Source organism: Sminthopsis crassicaudata, chromosome 4 (assembly GCF_048593235.1).
Source record: "Sminthopsis crassicaudata isolate SCR6 chromosome 4, ASM4859323v1, whole genome shotgun sequence".
Lineage (NCBI taxonomy): Eukaryota > Metazoa > Chordata > Mammalia > Dasyuromorphia > Dasyuridae > Sminthopsis > Sminthopsis crassicaudata.
The window spans coordinates 403,100,904-403,120,279 of record NC_133620.1 but is presented as its reverse complement, the minus strand read 5'-3'; the positions used below and the strand labels follow the sequence as shown (position 1 = coordinate 403,120,279).

At 39.1% G+C, this 19,376-nt stretch overlaps 1 protein-coding gene across 1 annotated transcript in view; it reads left to right on the top strand.

The window, feature by feature from the left end:
- Window positions 1–169: 169 nt before the first annotated feature.
- The window catches only part of CNIH3 (cornichon family AMPA receptor auxiliary protein 3), a 173,943-nt gene continuing 154,736 nt past the window's right edge, over window positions 170–19,376 (top strand). The window contains exon 1 of the mRNA XM_074262634.1: window positions 170–1,552. Coding sequence (XP_074118735.1) covers window positions 1,472–1,552 — 81 coding nt within the window. The 5' untranslated portion in view covers window positions 170–1,471. The remainder of the gene's footprint in view (window positions 1,553–19,376) is intronic.

Here is a 19,376-nt window from a genome sequence, read left to right as displayed (position 1 = left end):
GGTCCAAAGCAGGGAGTCCAGCTCAATAGTCCAATCAGTCAACAAATACTTATTAAAGCGCCTACTACGCATCAGGCATTGTACAAAGCTTTGGATTTAGGGATCCCCCTGAATTCCTTTCCACGTGCCAATCTAAATGAGGCTACCCCCTGTGCCAATGACCTAGTCCAAAGCAGCGTGAGCCACGTACAATCGTATTCTTTCCTCCCATCTCTCCTCCCCACCGACTGAAGATCCACGTAATTGGAGTCCCCGCCCAGCTCGGTTCATTCTTCGCTCCTAAACCCACCTCCCCTTGGCCGGATTGCCACCGCGGCCGCCGCCCGCCGCACACCAGCGTGCTGGGGCTCCCGGCAACGTCTCCTCGAGTTTAGTCTCTAGCTGGCGGAGCGTGCAGCTGCTGCAGCGGTGGCAGCGGCGCCTCACCTCTGGCTGCTCAAGTGGCTCCTGTCTCTCCCCGCCCGCCCCAACCCAGGGAGTGTGCGAGGTGGGGCGCAGGGAAGGAAGGGATCCCGGGACATCCCTCCCCTTCTCTCCGCGTAACAGCTGCGGGAGCGGCAGCAGCAGCAGGTGGAACCGGACTTGTTCGGTGCTCCGGTTGGGCCGCAGGGGACTGCGCTCAGAGGAGCCGAGCTTCGGTGGGTCGGAGCTGGCTTATTCTCGCTTCCATCTCCAACCTCCCGGGGATGCCACGGGGATTCTAGAGGAGACATTCCGGGGCTGGGGCGCCTCCTGAGTGCACGGCATCCACGAGGAGGGAGCCGCGGCGTGAGGGCTCAGCTCCAGGAAGACACGATTTGTTTTCGTTTCTCCTTTCCACGACCCAGAAGACCTCCCGTCCCGGGGAAGAACCTGTGGCCGGACCTGGGAAGTAGGTCCTGTGGAGCCGGAGCTAGGGAACGAGGCTGTGCCGGGCACTGCGCCGGCCGCTTCTCGCGTGCGCCTCGGAAGTGCCAAAGCTGTCCGGAGTCCCGGGGCGCACCTGGATTAAGGCAGGGTGAAGGCGGGCTTCCTCTGGGATTACATTTCCCTTGCTTTCCTGGGGGTTTCTCCGCTTTTTAGTCCGTGAAGTGTTATTTTTCGTACTACTATCCCCTCTCCCCGGACTCTTATTGACTGCTCACAGGAGTGAACCTGCGCTTGTATCCCTGCCATTCCAGCTTCTCCTAGGATTTGAGGAAGATCCCCTCCGGGGCACTTATACCCGAACCTCCTTTCTCTGCCTTAGATTTTTGGGTTTGGAGTCTATTCCTTAGAGCCTGGGGGAGCTCCTGCATCCTAACCCCTTCCCCCGGTCCCCATTCTGTCCCTAAGCGAGGTGCCTCCTTGTTCTAATTAGCATTTGGGAGAGTGAAGGTTTGGCTATCTTACCGTTTTGGGAGAGATTTTGAGGGAGAGGGACTTGGATCTCCTGTGGGCTTTCTGTGTGCTTGCAAAAAGGGGGGCACCTCTACCAGGTGGTCTCTTCGCCATGGCCTTCACTTTCGCTGCTTTTTGCTACATGCTGTCTCTGGTCCTGTGCGCGGCGCTCATCTTCTTCGCCATCTGGCACGTGAGTACCCGCTAGCAGTTTCTAACTCTTCTCATGGGCCAGGACTCATTCCTCACATCCCTCCCTTTACCGTCCCCACTCCCCTGTCATAACGTCCTATCCCAGAATTTTTGCAAACGTTGAATGGCGAGTGGTGCTCTGGGGTTAATCTCCCCCCCCCCCCCCCCCCCCCACTGCTCCTCCACTGCTTCTCGCTACTGACGCCTTCGTAGCAATCAATAACCAGTCTTGGGAGTTGGCAGGTACGGGAGTTGACGCCACCTGAGACAGTGGCTTAGCAGGGAATCCTTCTGCTCGCCTTGCCAAGGCCCTGGAGCTTCCTGGGAACATCGTCCACCCAACTTTCCTGGGTTGGTCTGTGGGGTTGGTCATGCCTCCTGGGGCCCGCAGGAAACGCTACTGCCCGGCTTCCCCCCCTCCCCCCGTGTGTGTGTGTGTGTGTGTGTGTGTGTGTGTGTGTGTGTGTGTGTGTGTGTGTGTGTGTTGGGCAGAAGGAGAAGCGCCACCGTCGGGCCCGGCAATTAGTCAAGTAACTATAACAACTAAACATTTAAAATGTCAGCATCTGTGGTGGGTTGCATTTAGACATAATTGGAGGCAAAGTGAAAAGCGGTGAAGGGAGCGGTTGGCAGGAGGAAGCTGGGAGGTGAAGAGAAAGGGAGAAAGAAAAACCAGAAGAGGAGAAAGGAAGATCGATTCACTGCGATGAGGGAGAGGATTGAAAAAGTGGGAATTAGAAAAACGATGGGGGGGGGGTGCGGATAGAGAAAGGGAGAAATGGTAGAAGGATACAGAGAAACGAGAGAGACAAAAGGGAATCCCGGAAGAGGTGAAGGAAAGGGGCCAGAGAAAGGCAGAAGGGGAGGAGAGATTATTTCCTTCCTGTTGGGAGGAACCTTTTGATTGCCAGAGCTTAAAATCCTTCGCCCCATAGCAAGTGGGGTCGAAACCATTCCCCAGCCCTAGACTCTCCGACTGCTGACCCATGAAAGCCTTTAGCATCTTTTTCTCTTCCTCGCAGAGGTGAGCTGAGGAAGCCAGACCAGCTCAGATTTCCCTGCCTCTCCTCCTAGGGTTTCCTCCCTTCCTGGATGGCTCCAGGAGAGGGAGTCCCGGGAACTGGTCAGACAGCTCGGGATATGACTAAATCGGTCATTTGATGGTGTAAATGTTGGGGGTAGGGAGGTGAAGGAGATGGGGGTGAAAATGAACAAGCATTGGGAAGAAGGAGCTTCTTCCCATATAAAGAGTGCGCGCTCTTCATATGTGACTACAGGTTTCAATGAATAAGCTCCAGGCTCAGCAGAGAAAGGAGATAGAATTGAAACCCTGACCTTGAGCTCTAATCCTGCTCTCTGCTCCAAGGACCCTGCCAATAACTAACACTCCCTTGGAATCTATTTCCTTATCAGCAAAATAGGACTAAAAGTGTTTCCAATTTAGTGACTGGGAAGGGCTAATACCCAGAGGTTTGTACGCATTAAGTCAGTATAAGTGACAACAGTGATGTATACATGTTGGAAAATGAGCCATCCTGGTCCCAAGGAGGGGAGATGTTGGGAACTTTTCACCATTTTCTTATACTCCTAAGATGTGCCAGAAAAGTGGTTAGAATTTTCCAATAGAGGAGCCCAAAGGACAGAACCAGGAACACTGGGGGGAAGTTGCCAAAGAGGCATTATTAGTTTATAAAAGAAATAATCAAAGATCAGAATTAATGGTATAATGGAATGGACTGCTTTGGAAGGTAATGAGTTTGCCATTACTAAAAGTGTTCAAACTGATTGGGCTACTACTTGTCCAAGTTGTAAAGAATATTCCTATTAAAGGGTTGAATTACATGACCTCCAAGATCCCTTTTAGATGTTATTCTCTGGCTTGTCTTCCCAAGGGAATAAACCCTGGGGAAACAAATTTACTGTGTGGTATACTTGTGATATGTTTTACTGCAAGCAGGCAGTAGGAGATGGAGGCACAAGGAAAATTGCAGGGTGGGTGAGATGCTGGGTGTTTTGTATAAGTGGTTTCTAGAGTGAGAGAGTGAGCTAGAGCTTCTCTTAAAATAGAACTAAAGATCACAGAGTTCAGCTACAGCAGCTTCTACTAGAGGACTGTGAACAGGAAGGGTACAAAAAGACTTGCTCTTGGCAGAAGAAGGATATGAAGTAGAGGTGGGTTGGAGCAATCTGGAAAAAGCAATTTACATATGACTGATATCTGGGGATTAGTAAAGCAAGTTGCTGAGAGGCAGGCAAAGAAAGGTTTCAGGATCAGGAACACCTGAAATGTCAGAGAACTCTGATGGGCAAAGAATCATACTTTTATGAGTGTGTACGTTGGAGGCCCTTTAGTCGTTATTTTATTTTACAGATAAGGAAATTGAGGCCAGGGAAATTAAGTAGTCTGACCCAAGTCACACAAGTGGTTAATATCAATAAACAATAGACAATAAACCCCTGGTCCTCTATTTTCTTTCTGTTGCATTACCTTAAGATAGATTTGGAGGTAAGGATGTCTTTTGATGGGCATAGAATTGTTAGATCTAGAGTTAAAAGGTATCTCTCAGAAGCCATTTATCTTAACTTCTTTCTTTTACAGAGGGGTAAATAAGGGTTAAGGAGTTTAAGTAAGTTGCCCAGGGTCACAGGTAGCAAACATTTATAACAGAAACATTTATTAAATACTTATTCCAGTCAGGCACTGTGCTAAGTGCCAGGGATACAGAAGAAAGACAAAAATAATTCTCTTCTCTCAAGGAGTTAACAAGTTCAGAAAAGGGAGACATTTTGCAAACCACTAAATACAGTTATAAGATATGTAAATATAACATAAGCAGAAGGGAGGATAGAAGATATTTTGAAGTTAAAAGGATGTCCTGTTTACCCTTAAGACCAAGTAATTCCATTTGTACATGGTGAGATGAGAATTTCAAAAGGCTGTTCTACAGACACTCTCTGACCTTCCATTTTGCTGTTTTGATCCTTACCTCAAAGAAGCCTGGGAAAACATTATGATAATTACTTTGAAAATTAGGAAACTGAGTCTTGCAGAGATTAGTTGAGGTCTTCTGACTTCAAATCCAATTTTTTTTTTGACATACTGTTTTGCAATAGAACTTATGGAAATCAATGAAACTTTTCCCAAGTGAATGTAGATTCTTATTTTGGGGGATAAAAGGTAAGACATTTAGGATTATAATAGAAGATAATTTTTGCTGATTTTTTTCATTCTGAGCTAAAAAGGAGGGTGCTAGATAAATGCAAAAGTTATCTGTTGATAATGATTTTCAAAGAAACTATTCCCTTATGAATTATTGAAGTTATTTGCATGAAAACATTAAATACTTATTTCAAGAGGAAAAAAGATATTTCTAGTTTCCCTTTCCCTCATGTCCAGAAGGGGGCAGGTACTGAAGGCACTTTTTAAGTCTTACAGTTTGCTGAACTTTCTATCTGAAGCAAAATAGATAACCAGAAAGATTCTTTTTCATCCTCTCAGTAGGAAGATAATAAATAATTCAAAAACAGGTTAATTAAGTGGGTGGTTTGTGCAGTTAGTAGAGTAATAGAAGATTAAGTATCACATTGAAATAAAAAGGCAGGCTTTTTAAGTATTCCCATTGGGTTTGCCTCTTCATGGATAAGAGGGTCATAATTTAGACTACCTTCCTCAGGAATTACTGAGCACAATAGGACTTACAAGTCTGTGACAAGTAGAAATTTAAATCCCAGAGAGGATGGAAAGATGTGCATTTCTAAGTGCCATTTCTAGAGAAGAAAATTCAGTTATTATTTTAATATTTATATTACTTGGGTACTCCTATTCAATGCCTTTTTGTTGTTGTTGTTGTTCTCCAAACCACCTTTTAAAGACATTTGAAACACACTGAATAGATTGCTAAATTGTTTATAAAATTGTTTTTAAAAAACCCTTCATTTTCTGAGCTGCATATGTCAAAAATGGTTCTGTGTTAGCATATATATATATATATATATATATATATATATATATATATATATATATATATATATATATATATATATATATATTTAACCATCAGAGGAGCACTATATTTGTCTATGATTTGGATAAACTCATAGAGAGAACTGGAAGAGACCTCACAAGTGTTGAAGTTCAATTGTCACCTGAAGTAATGAATCCTTTCTCCTAAATGTGTTGGGAACTTCTTAATTCATTAATAATTATTAGATAAACAAGAGCTAATATTGATACAGTGCTTTAAGTTTTGCAAAGCACTGTATTATGTTATCTCATTTGATCCTCATATTTTCATCACCATTTAAAAAACTAACAGAAAGAAATTAAGCTATCTACTACTCATGATCACTAAGTGACTGTTGGGGGCAAGTTTTGAACTCAGTTTTAGTCTGGATTCCACTGTACCACTGAGATGTTTAAATATTGGGCTTTAAATAAAGTATTAAGTCTTGTCATACCTAATCTGATGGTAATTCTTGATGTGCTTTCCTCCTAAATTTATATATTTACATGTTTATATAATTCATATATTTCCTAGTATCTCTCTACCTGTGGATTAACAATTACCATTATATCTTCTTACTATTTCATTTTAGTGTCTAGAATTTTTTGATCTGGAAGGGACTTTAGAAATCATCTGCTTTAGCTCTCTAACTTAATAGGTGAGGAAACTGAAGGATAGAGAAGTGAAGTGGAAGGGGAAGGAACAAGCAGTTAAAAATACCTACGTACCTGCAGGCCACTGTGCTAAGCACTTTAAAATCTTCTGATTCATGCTAGTTCCAGTGATCTTGTGATGAAGAGAGCCATCTACACTCAGAGAGAGAACTAAGGGAACTGAATGTGGATTACAACATAACATTTGTTTTCTTACTCATTTTCTTTCCTTTTTTGATCTGCTTTTGCTTATGCAGTAAGATAAATGTATGAATATGTTTACATATATTGGATTTAACATATATATATTTAACATGTATAATATATATTGGATTGCTTGCCATCTAGGGGAGGGAGTGGGGGGAAGGAGGGAAAAAACAAGGCTGTGCAAGGGTCAATGTTGAAAAATTATATGTTTTGAAAATAAAAAGCTTTCAAAAAAATAAAAAAAAGTTGTATATATATTGACCCCTAAAAAAAGTATTATCTTTTTTGATCCTCACCATAACCATGACAAATAAGTGCTTTTATTATCCTCAATTTACAGTTGAGAGAACTGAGGTAGATAAAGGTTCAGTTGGCCCAAAATCACATAACTTGTGAATATCTGAGGCAGAATTTGAATTCAGATCTTCCTGACTCTACTATCCACTCTGCCACCTCACTGCCAAGTAACTTGCCCAGGGTCATACACCTGTTAAATGGAAAGAATTTCCTATGCTGAAGGAATTACAAATCCTTTGCAAAACTCCACCTAAGAACTTGACTCCAGATATCTTATTTTTACAGAGGAAGAGAAAATGATAGAAATATTCCTCACTGTGAGTCAGAATTGAGTTCCAGGTCCAGCTTTACCACCCACAATTACAAAAGTAGAGCTGAAAGGGACTCTGAGGTCATCTAGTCTATTCTTACTACTTTTCCTGATCTATAAAATGAGGTTGAACTAAATAATCTCTAACTTTCCTTCCAATTGCATATTTGTGATTCTTGGTGGAAGAGCTGGGGTGCTTTGAATCTAGTTCATTTATCTCAAAGTGGAGATTGTTTCTAATTACTTATTTCTTATTGTTCCAGGAAAATTATTCCTACTGAGTTCAGGTAGCTGCTGCCAGATAATACTACCACAATGCAGAGATTCTAGAGGTTAAAACCTAGATTTATTAAGCTTAAGTGTAAGTTCAGACATTAGAAAAATAACAGAGCCCTAATGAGTGTTTTAACAAAACTTAAATCATTTTCTTTTTCTTTTTTTCTCCTCCCTTTCTTCCTTTTTTCTTTTTTGTGTATGATGTAATCAAAGTTAAGTTTCAGCTAGAAAACGTCGTGTTTGAGGCTGGATTTGAAGTCAGGTCTTCTTAACTCCAGGGCTGGTGCTCTATCTGCTGCAATACCCAGTCTCTCCCCTCCTCCCCTTAAATAATTTTCATTTGTTTCAGAGAGAGAGAGATGATATTTGATCATAAAGCAATTTTGAACATCCTCTCATAATAGTAAAACAAAGATAGTTAAGCAGAATCATCATCTTATTTTTCCTCTGAGAAAACAGATTTAGTTTTAGCACATTTCAGTAAATTCAGACCAGTTCCATCTGCATGTCAGATTTTCAAGTTTACAATGGGTTGATTGAGAGAAGAGATTTATATGCCACAATGATAAGTACAGGATGAGAGCTGATTGGGATCCTTCCATAAATAAAACAAATCAAATTACTTTGAGATGTCTAGTGTCACTTTTGAATTTTTTTCTCAGAAATGTTTGAAACTTTTAGTAACTTTTAATATCCCTTGGGGCAGATTTCAGTCAGCCAATGAGAGCCTCCCCAAGACCATGAATCTCAAATAATAAAGATGAATAAAAGGAAATTAAAAATTGTTATGATCTTATTCTGTGAAAGTAAAACATTTGGAGTTAATCTCTTATAGGATGTATGTGAGAGTTCTGGAATTTCTTTAGCAAGCTTTATTTATAAGGGAAAATGTTTGCTACTTAATAGATAAATCTTAGGAAATTTCCCCAAGTACAAAGAGCTTAAATTACTTGGTCAGAATCACCAACATGCATTCATTATCAGGATTTAAAGCTTGATCTTTTTGATATGAGCCCAACATGTTATCTGCCTTTTGGTAGTTATTCTGAGTAAATAACTAATTTCTGAACATTCCTAGTTTAAAAAGAAGCTCTAGAAGGCTTCACATGTCAAGCCAAATTCCAATCAAAATAAAGTGAAATTCACTTCCAGTAAATCTTGCAGGCAAAGACTACTTGAATAAACATAAGGGGAAGTCATTCCTTGTATATCTTTTAAGACAAACATTTCACTATTTATATTTGACTTACATCAAGACTAGCTTTTTAGAAATAATTCATTAATGTGTGATCCTGGACAAGTCATTTAATCCCTTAGTGCTCCAATCAACTTGAAAATAATGGTTACAGTGTCAATAGAGCTGAGTTTGAATCCTGGCTCTGTCACTTGTTATTCTATGATTTCTGGTCAAATCACAATCTGATTGGGACTCAGTTTTCTCTTCTCTAAAATTAAGGGGTTGAACTAGATTGCCTTTAATATCAGTCAGTCAATAAACATATGTTAAGTATCTGCTATGTGCCAGGCATTGTGCTAAGTGATGAGGATAAAAAAAGAGGCAAAAGACAGTTCTTGCTTTCAAGGAACCCACAAACAAACTACATACAAGATGGAAAGAAAGTGATTAAATAAGGAATGCACTAGAATTAAGTTTGATTGACAAAGACTTTCTGTAGAAGATGAGATTTTAATTGGGACTTAAGGAAACCAGGAAGTCAGTAGGCAGAGATGAGGAAAGAAAGTATTCCAGATATGGGAGACAGCCAGAGAAAATGCCCAGATCCAAAATGCTGGAGCTTGATGCTCATAGAACATCTATCTAGGATAATCATTGTCATTGAATCAGAGTCACTGAGAAAGAATAAAGTGTAAGAAGAAAGGTAGGAAGGAACTAGATTATGAAGAATTTTGAATCTCAGAAGATTTTGTATTTGATCCTGGAGGCAATATTAAAATTTATTGACTAGGGAGGTAGGACCTGGACTTTAAAAAAGGTACTTTGCTGGCAGCATGGAGAATGGGTTGGAGTTTGGAGAGACTTGAGGCAGACAGATCCTCCAGCAGGCTGTTGCCATGGTCCAAGCTGTGAGGTGATGAGAGCTGTGGCAGTATCAGAGGATGGGAGGTTTTTAAAAAAAATTACAAAGGTGAAATCAGTGGGGCTTAGCAATAGATTAGTTATAGGGATGGAGAGGGGTTATTAAGACATAGTAAGAAGTCAAAGATGACTTCTAGGTATTGAGACTGAAGGACTGATTAGATGGTGTTGCCCTCTGAAGTAATGGAGAAAGTAGGAGTAGAGAAGGGTTTGAGGGAAAGATAATGAATTTGGTTTTGGACATATTGAGTTTAAGACATCTACTTGACATCCATTTTTAGATGTCTGAAGGGCAGTTAGAGGTATGATATTGGAGCTCAGCAGAGAAGTGACCGAAGGATGGGGAGATTTGGGAATCCTCATTTAATCCCTGGGAGTTGATGAGATCACCAAGTGAAGGAGGATAAAAAGAGAAAAGGGTCCAGAACAGAACCTTGTGGGACATCTACAGTTAGATTGCATGATCTAAATGAGGGTCCAACAAAGGAAACTGAGGAGCAATCTATTAGAAAAGGGGAGAACCAGGAAGGAGTGGTATCCTGAAAACTAAAGAGAGGAAAGTGATTAACAGTGTCAAAGATTACAGAGAAGTGAAGAAGAATAAGAATTGAGCCAGTCATTGAATTTGGCTATTAAGAGAGTAATGATAAGTCATTTTCTGTTTCTAAATCTATGATTCTCAAATTACAGAGTAATTGCTGATGTTCACTGATACAGGGAGTTTCTTCACGAGGGGATTTTTACTCCAATAAAATAATGGGCCTAGATAGAAAAATAAATCAGTAAGATTAAGACTGAGAAGAGACCATCAGATAATTGATAACTTTGAAGAGAGCAGTTTTAGTTGAAGTTAGAAGTCAGATTGCAAAGGCTTCAAGAGTCAGAAAAGAAGTGTAAGAATTAAGTGTAGACAGTTCTTTTAAGGAGTTTGAGAAAGGAGAAGAGATCTAGGACAGTGACCTCTGAGGAATGTATTTGCCTTGAAGCTGTGTAGACATAGAATTGATTTCATAGCCTAGATGGAAGTCAGATTTTCTGATAAAGAATAGCTCCTAAAGAAACTTGTAGGAAAACATGATTTTTCTGGAGAGACGGCCACAGAATCATACAGTTTCAGATTTGGAAGAGATTAGTCCAACTCATATCTGAAAAAGAATCTCATCTACAATATAACTGGCAAGTGGTTATCCAACTTTTACCTGAAAACCTCTAGTGAAAGGGTTCCTAACTGGGATCTACTTTAAAAATGTATTTTGAAAACTGTATTTCAATAGAATTAGTTTTTTTTGACAACTCGGTGATAGAGTAACAGGGACACTGAAAAAGTGTCAAGAAGACCTCAGTCCAAATCCAGCGTCAGACACATTGTTTGATCCTGAACTAATCCTGCCTCAGTTATCTTTACTGTAAAATGAGGATAATCATAGCATCTGCTTCCCAATATTGTTGTGAGGCTCAACTTATTGATAGGGGAGGATTCAAAATCTCTTAGCACAGTGTCTTCACATAGTAGTTACTTAAATATTCATTCCCCTTTCCTTAACTTTGTAACCTATGATGCATTTTATTTTAATGCATTTAAAAAATTATTCTGAGAAGGGGTGTATATGCTTCCCTAGACTGCCCAAAGGAGCCATGGAACTAAAAATAAGATTTTGAGACTCTGCCAAGAAAAGAAGAACTAGGGGGCATCTAAGTGGCCCAGTGGATGGAGCACCAGACCTGAAGTCAGAAGGACCTGAGTTCAATTCTGGACTCAGACACGTAACATTTCTGGCTGTGTAACCCTGGGCAAGTCACTTAACCCCAATTACCTCAGCAAAACAACAACAAACAAACAAAAGAAAAGAAGAACTATGCCACAGAGGCTCTCATGAGCCCACTTATGGGGTGGGTGCAGATTGATGAGAATGATGAGAAGAAAGATTTGGTTCTTGGCTAGACTTGATGCATATGTCCACATATGACTAGCTAGTTCTCATGGATGACATCAGCATTTTTGAAACTGAAATGTGGTTAAGTATCATTGTGGCACTATCAGTACAACTGGCTATGATGACCTCTTTTTGCTCAGTCAGTGAATGACTCAATGGCCACTTCCTTTGCTTTAACTGGAATATCCAAGTTAATGGGAATTGGTAGTAGTGGCCAGTTCAGTTTGCTATAGGTAGCCATTGGATTAAGGTGACTTTGAACTAAAGTTTTAGGAAACAGGAGCCCAAGAGGAAAAAGCACATAAAAATAGTGACCATTATTTGTGCATTAGTTGAAAATGCCCTGGAGTGAGGCGCCTACTTGGGTTCAAATCTCAGCTCTTCCCAGAGATGTGCTAATTTGCTCTCTGATCTTCAACCAGTAATTTAGCCTCTCTGGATCTCAGTCCCCTCATCTGTAGAATGAGAGCACCTGTCTATTGCAGCTCTAATAAATTTGAGGATTGCTTTTGAGAATGTATATATTAGTCTTTTTAGTTCCACCTGCTTTGGAAGATAGCAATTACCTTGACGTTTTTAGTAAGAAGCATGGTAACATATACCTCTTGATTGCCAGCATATAGATTACCTCCTTTGGGGATTACCTAAAGGAAATTTCTAAATCCAAGCTGACTTTTCCTTTCCTTTTGTTATTCATCTTGCTCTGGAGCTGCCTCATTTCTTTGTCCCCTCCATCAGTTGGTGAGGCCTTAATGAATGCAAACTAATCATATAATTTTAGTGTTAACCTGAGGGTGGGGGGAGGGCGATACTGACTGGGAATTGAAGATATATTTGTTTCTGTAAAAATATCTGATATTTATACATGTGTGTGTGTGTACATATATATACATATGTACACACACATATATATATACATGGGTATTGATATATATATATATATAAATGTACATATATGTATTTCTATCATATAGACAGCTTTTAGACTCATCTCTACTTTATTCATGTATGCCATTTCTGCCTGATGTTAGGATGGTTTATGGAGAATTGACAACTATGGGTATCTTTTCTTTGGCATCCCCTTTCTGTGCCTTCCATGGCTTTAGGTGAAAAAACATTAGCAGGGGCAGCCGTTTCAGCACAATTCCACAAGTAGTTTTTAAATGGGGGATATACTAGTGTTTGGAAATAGTGACCTTGGCTCAGGTGGAATAGGTCAGGCAGTCCTAGCATAGGAGGGAAAAGAACCCTAGGTAAGCATGGAGCTGAGGGTAAGAGATGGGAGCTAGAAAGAAAAATGAGGTATTTTGGCTTTAGAACCAGGTTGAATTGAACAGGAAGCATTGAGGCAGCTGTAGATATAGGTGTGTCTGAGAGAAGGTCTAACCTTGAACTAAACTGAATTGGAACAACAAAGGATTTAATGCCATTTAATGCAATTCAAGAAATATTTATAAATCACTTGTTATGTGCAAAGCATTGGGATAGGAATACAAAGACCAAAAAAATGAAACAATCCTGCTCTCAAGGAGATAATATTCTATTAGGAGGAAGAAAGGGAGATGAATATATGACATATACATAGATGAGTAAATAGAAGAGAAGGAGAGAGCACTAATCACTGAGAGAATCAGGAAAATCCTGCCATGACCTGCTATTAGATTTTAAAATTCATGAGGGCAGAGACCAGCCATGTATTATCTAAAATATGTATCTCTTTCAGGACCTAGCAGAGTGCTATACATGCAATAGATGCTTAAATTTTTTAAAAAATTATGTTGAATGTTTACATAATACTAGGCATTATGGGATTTAGAAAAATCTTGGTTGTATACTGTCTCTGTCTTTAGAGAGTTTTAAAAAATAATGATTTTTGATAAGTTTGATACAAATAAGTTCTAGGATAAAGATTCAGCTTAATATTCAAGGCTCACGTTTGTTATATTAAGACCATCCCCAAGTATTATTATTCCCATTATTACATAGATGATGGCTCAGATATATGAAGTGACTTGGCCAGGATCACATGCCAAGTAAATATCAGTCAGAATTCGAACTACAGTATTTCTCTCTTTTTTTTGGTTATACATGTACATCCTTTTTTTTTTTACATATTTCTCTATAAATCATGTTGGGAGAGAAAAAATCATAACAAAAGGGAAAAACCATGAGAGAAAAAAACAGATGAAAAAGGGGAAAAAAAGTAAACATAGCATGTATTAATTTACATTCATTCTCCATAATTCTCTCTCTTGTTGCGGATGACATTTTCCATTCAAAGTTTGTTGGGATTGCCTTGGATCACTGAATGACTGAGAAGAACCAAGTCTGTTTATAGTTGATAATCACCCAATCTTGCTGTTGCTTTGTACAATATTTTCCTGATTCTGCTTGAGTCTCTTAGCATCAGTTCATGTAAATCTTTCCAGGCCTTTTTAAAATCAGCCTGTTCATCACTTTTTATAGAACAATAATATTCCATTACTTTCAGATACCATAACTTATTCAGCTGTTCCCTAATTGATGAGCATTTTCCAATTCTTTGCCACCACAGAAAAAGCTGCTTCAGACATTTTTGCACATTTCCCTTTTTTATGATTTCTCTGAGATACAGACCCTATACTGAGGCTGCAGTTTAAGAGCCCTTTGGACATAGTTCCAAATTGCTCTCCAGAATAGTTAGATCATTTCGCAACTCCACCAATAATCCACTAGTGTTATGATTTTTCTTTACTAGTGTCTTTCTTTCCATCCCTATACTATTTTGCTTCTAAATTTGGCCTCATTCTTACTTTGCAACTTTAGTTCCTATTGCTCTTTAATGGAACCCTTCCTGATTACTGACTATTCCCCAAATATGTCACATAGGAATTTCTGACGTTGGCTTTTATTTTGATGTCTCACCCTGTCTGACATGTCCTTCCTCGCTGCTTATACAAATCCTTTCCATCCTTTAAGATCTAACTGAAGACACAACTCCTGACCACTAGGACCCACAGTGACCTTTTCCTCTCTGTCTGAACTCCATTATTGGTCTCTGGATCTAACTATTCATTTTTGGCCTTAATCATTTAATACTACTGTATTTTAGCTATTTGTAAATGTCTTGTCTGTACCCAATTTATAAATTCCTGGAGCATAGTTTTTTTTCCCCATGACATTCAGCATCTTTTAGTATATGTTGAAAATAATATGGGGATCAGTTAATATAAAAATGAGCTAGGTGGCTCGATCTGAGGTCCGGAAAACCTGAGTTCAATATGGCTTTAATTGTGTGGTCCTGGACAACTCACTTAAGCTCTGCTTGCCTTAATCCACTGGAATAGGAAGAGACAAATTACTTCCAGTATCTTTGCCAAGGAAACCCCAAGGACAGTATAGTCCAAGGGATCATGAAGAGTTAGATATACCTGAACAGTAACAAAATACTGGTCAAATGAATGAGGGTTGAAAACAAAAAAGGCCAATGATAAGCTTATTTTGATTGAAATGACTGTCAGATTTTGGGAAAAATCACTTTTTGAACTTCAGTTTTCTTATCAGTAAAATGATGAAGTTCAATTAGACAGACAAGTTCTAAAGTCCCTCCTACCTTAGAACTATAGTATTTCTATAGTTTTATGACTAAAACTACTCATTTACAATGACTTTAAATGGGCTAGCCTTTCAATGGTTCATCATCAAATGGTTTAATGGTTCAATGGCAAATGAGCATACTGGTGGCCCTGGGGAGAAGAAGATATTTAGCTTCTGAGCACTGACCTGGAATGAGCTAAGCACAGGTGGACTGCCTGTGGACAGAGGGTGCATTTTATGTGCATCTGCTGCTGACCTCACCTGCATTGGGAACATCCTTGAATGCACCCATCAGCTCAGCTCTAAACTCCAGCTCATGAATGCAGACAATGCAAAGAATCCTCTATAATAAGATCCCAGATCAGTGAATCACTCTATTAATAAGTCCCAGGAGATCTGGGGTGGGGGAAGAATCCTTTGTGAGAGGATATGGCTTGACATTTCAGGTTCTTCAAATTCTGATGGAATTGCCCTTGGACCTGGAGCTTCTTTAAGTGTTGAAGTAACTCTGCCTTAATTTCCTATGAACCTGCTTTCTAGGGCTCCTGCCAGTTGATAACAAACATAGCTGAATCTTCTTGGACAAATACATTTCTCAACCTTTTTTTTTTTTTGGATGTCATAGTTCTTTAGTTAAACTTAATAGACTCCCCAGAACATATTGTTAAATGCATGATGGAAAATACATAGAATTACAAAGGAATCAATTTATATTGAAATTTAGTTATTAATATTAAAATTATTAAATATTAATACCAAATTCATGGACCCTGGATTAAGAACTCTGTTAATTGTTACATTTTAGTAGTATATGCATCTGGGTAGACAATGAGAGGCTCATGAAGCAAACCCAGGATTATTTAGTTTAGTTTAGGTGTTCTCTGGCTTTATGAGGAAGTATTAGAAATCTGAAATGAGTTACATATAGTGCTTCATATAGTGCTCTCTTAGCAATAAGTCAAGCAAGCAGGGTCTAAGGGATAGAAAGAGAATTTGATTCCCCCCATTCTCTGAATACTTTTCTTCTGCTCTGATCCTGGGAGTTTCTTTCTTTAGCCCTCATTAGATATAATGGGAACTCTTACCTATTTTTCTATCTCTTGGAAATGCCATGGACATTTCTTATTGCCTCTGCCAATTAGCACAGTGATTTCATAAATGTTTTATTTTATGTTTGTATAGTATTAGTCTGTGAGTCTTGTTCAAATCTTAAACAAATAAAATTCAAATGAACTCAACAGCTCTAGTCTTTGCTTCTATGTAACTTAGCCCCAGCTTCTTAAACTGTGGGTTATGTGAGGTCTTATAACTGAATGTGGGGGGTCACAAAATTATGATTTACTATCAATAAATGTTTGATTTGCATACTTATTTTATATACCTGTATACTTGGGATCACATAGAAAGTTCTTGAGTGAAAAGGAATTGTAACTGGAAAAAGGTTTAAGAAACTCTGACTTAGCTCATCATCTATAAAATAATTCAACATGAATTTCACAAGAGAGGACCAGAACAAAGAAATTGCATCTATAACCCCAGTGCAGAGGGTATCTTCTAAGTAATTGTAGAGACATTTCACCATGGAAGTTTTCAAAAGGCAATGTGGTGTATTGGAGAGAGCATAAGCCCGCGATTAACAAACTTTAAGATTTGTGAAGTGCTTTACAAATACCTTCTTTGACCCTCAAAACAAAGATGGATAGGTGCTACTATTATCCCCACTTTACATATAGGAGAACTGAGACAAACAGGTTCAGTGCCCTGTCCCCTGTATCATCTAGCAGCTTTGTGTGACAATAAGAATACTACCTAAATTCTCTAGTTTCCTGATTCACAAAATTGTGAAAATAATATATTGCATATGAGCACTGGTAGTCAGTGAAATGAATAGAAAAATAACCTCAAAACTGGGAAGTTGGTGATATTGTTGCCCAGTTGTTTTCAGTTATATTTGATTCTTTGCAAAGCCATTTGGAATTTTCATGGGAAAGATACTGGAGAAGTTTGCTATTTCCTCTTCCAGGTTTATTTTTACAAATAAGGAAACTGAGGCAGATAGGATTAAGTGACTTGTCAAAGATCACATAGTGAATATCTGAGGCCAGATTTGAACTCAGGAAGATGATTTTTTTTCCTGACTTCAGGCTGGGCACTCTATTTAATCTACCAAGTTCAAATAATACTTACATTATGTAAGTTCTCTGAGGACAAGGGCCATCTTTCTTTTTACTTCATTTTAATTTCCCAGATCTTAGCACAATGCTTTAACTAGCACAATGCCTGGAACAGTTCAAGGACTTAGATCAATACTTGTTGACTGGAATCCTCTTGAAGAGGTTTTGAGTAAAGGAATCCAGGTTCAAATTTTTGACACACTTTAGCTATATGACCATGAGATTGTAGGATCATAGATTTGGAGCAAAAAGGGACCTGAAAAGTTACCTGATTCAAACTCCCTCATTTTATAGATGAAGAAATCATGTTCCAGGATAAGTTAAATGATTTGCCCATAGTTATATTAGTAATAAATAACAGAATTGAAATGAGAGATTAGGTCCTTTGATTTAAATTTAGTACTCTTTTTTGCTTCAGCAAGGAAAGTCCTTTGTTCTGTTAGTATTCCAGACAACTCAGCAAAATTATAAATTGCAAGTAAATTGCCAGTGTGCACTGATGGAATAAATGGAGGCACCTTCCACATCAGAAGTTCATCATGAGATTATAAATCTTTAATCCTTCTCCTCACCCTAGCTTCCTGGTTGGGGGTGGGAACTTCCTCTAATTGCCCACTAATCCTTGGAAAGAGATTTCCAGATTTTGCTTCATTTATCCCTTTTGCAGAATATACTGATTATGTCTGTTATGAAAAGCATAGGGGCAGGATATTTTCTTAGGTGGGAACAATGATAAGAGCCTATCTACAGCTTTGGGAGGGTACTGGTTGCCAACTGCCTCCCCTCATTTGCCACACATAACACTTGGTGGTCTTTATATAGTGCATTGAGCGTCTGACAAACCCAGAGAATGCAAAATCTGCACTGAGGAAAGTGCAAGAGAAATTAAAAAAAAACCACTGAGCATTTTTTCCCTTGATGTTGATTTCGGGCCAGATGATATTTTAAATTTCTGTTCATTGTCATTTTCCCAGGGTGAAGCTTGAAAATTACATCCAAATTTCTCTTTTCTTGTCTCTATAGTGGGTGCTAAGGGAGGGTTTCTGACTGAATGACTAGCTCATTGACTGACTTCATTTCACTCTGGACCCGCTCCTGGTAGTAACAACTAGCTAGGGGCAAGATAATTGTTCCTGCCAATGATTATTTGGCTTAAGGGACTTTATGTCAATTGCTCCCATTACATTCATCTGTGTTTATTGTTTATTTTTATTTCTTAATCAAGCCTGTGAGGCAGCAAGGTATGGTGAAGTAGTGTGTCAAACCTGGATTCAAGAAGACTTGAGTCTCTGGCACATACTAGCTGGCAAATCACCTAATTTAGCCAAGGGCAAGTCATTTATCCTCTTGAAGACTCAGGCAACTCTACCCAACTTTTCTATTGGCTGTGATCCATAATTTCTCATGCAGATTGTTTGCTTATTCCAGGCCATGGATTTTATTCAGATGATAAGTCCTATGAAAACACGGAGTAATTTTTTCCATAAAAAAAATCTATCCCTCTAATACCTGGCACAGTGCTAGGTACATAGCTCGTGCCTAACAAAAGAATTTTTTCCCTCTAATTTTCCATCTCTGTTTATCTACTGGGTCTTTCTCTGTTCCTTTTTCCTATCCTTTAAAACCCCCCTCTAACTTAAGACTCTTCTATCTCTTTGAGCTATTATTCTATTTCTCTTTCCTTTCACAATCAATTTCCTTTGTCATAGTCCATACTTATTTCCTTCTTTTTTCTTCTCAATTTTCGATCCTTTGCAATCTGGCTCCTGAACCTCATAACCCAATTGAAACCACTGTCTTCAAGATTATCATTAATATTTTAATTCCCAGATCACATGACCTCTTCTCTGGTCTTCGCCTTCTTGACCTCTCAAAAGCATTTGAGACCCTCTGACTACGCTCTTTTCCTGACTGCTCTAACCCCTGTATGTTTTCATTACACTGTAGTATTGCCTGGATGGCAACTCCTCAGTCTCATTTGCAGGATCACTATTCATGTTTGAGTGTACTTTTGGATCCTGTTCTCATGCTTCTTTTTTTGACTCTCTATTCTTTCTTGATTTCATTATATCTCATGGGTTCGATTATATTATCTGTGCAGAAGATTCCTTGATGGCTAACTCTAGTTATTTCTATCTTTCTATTATAATCCTATATATCCAGTCTTTCCTGAACCCCAACAGCCTATTGGACATTTCAAGTTAGAGGCCCTATTGACATCATAAACTCAACATGTCTGCATCTTTTCCCCCAAAGTCTTCCCTCTTCTCAACTTCCTTATTTCATTTGAGACTTC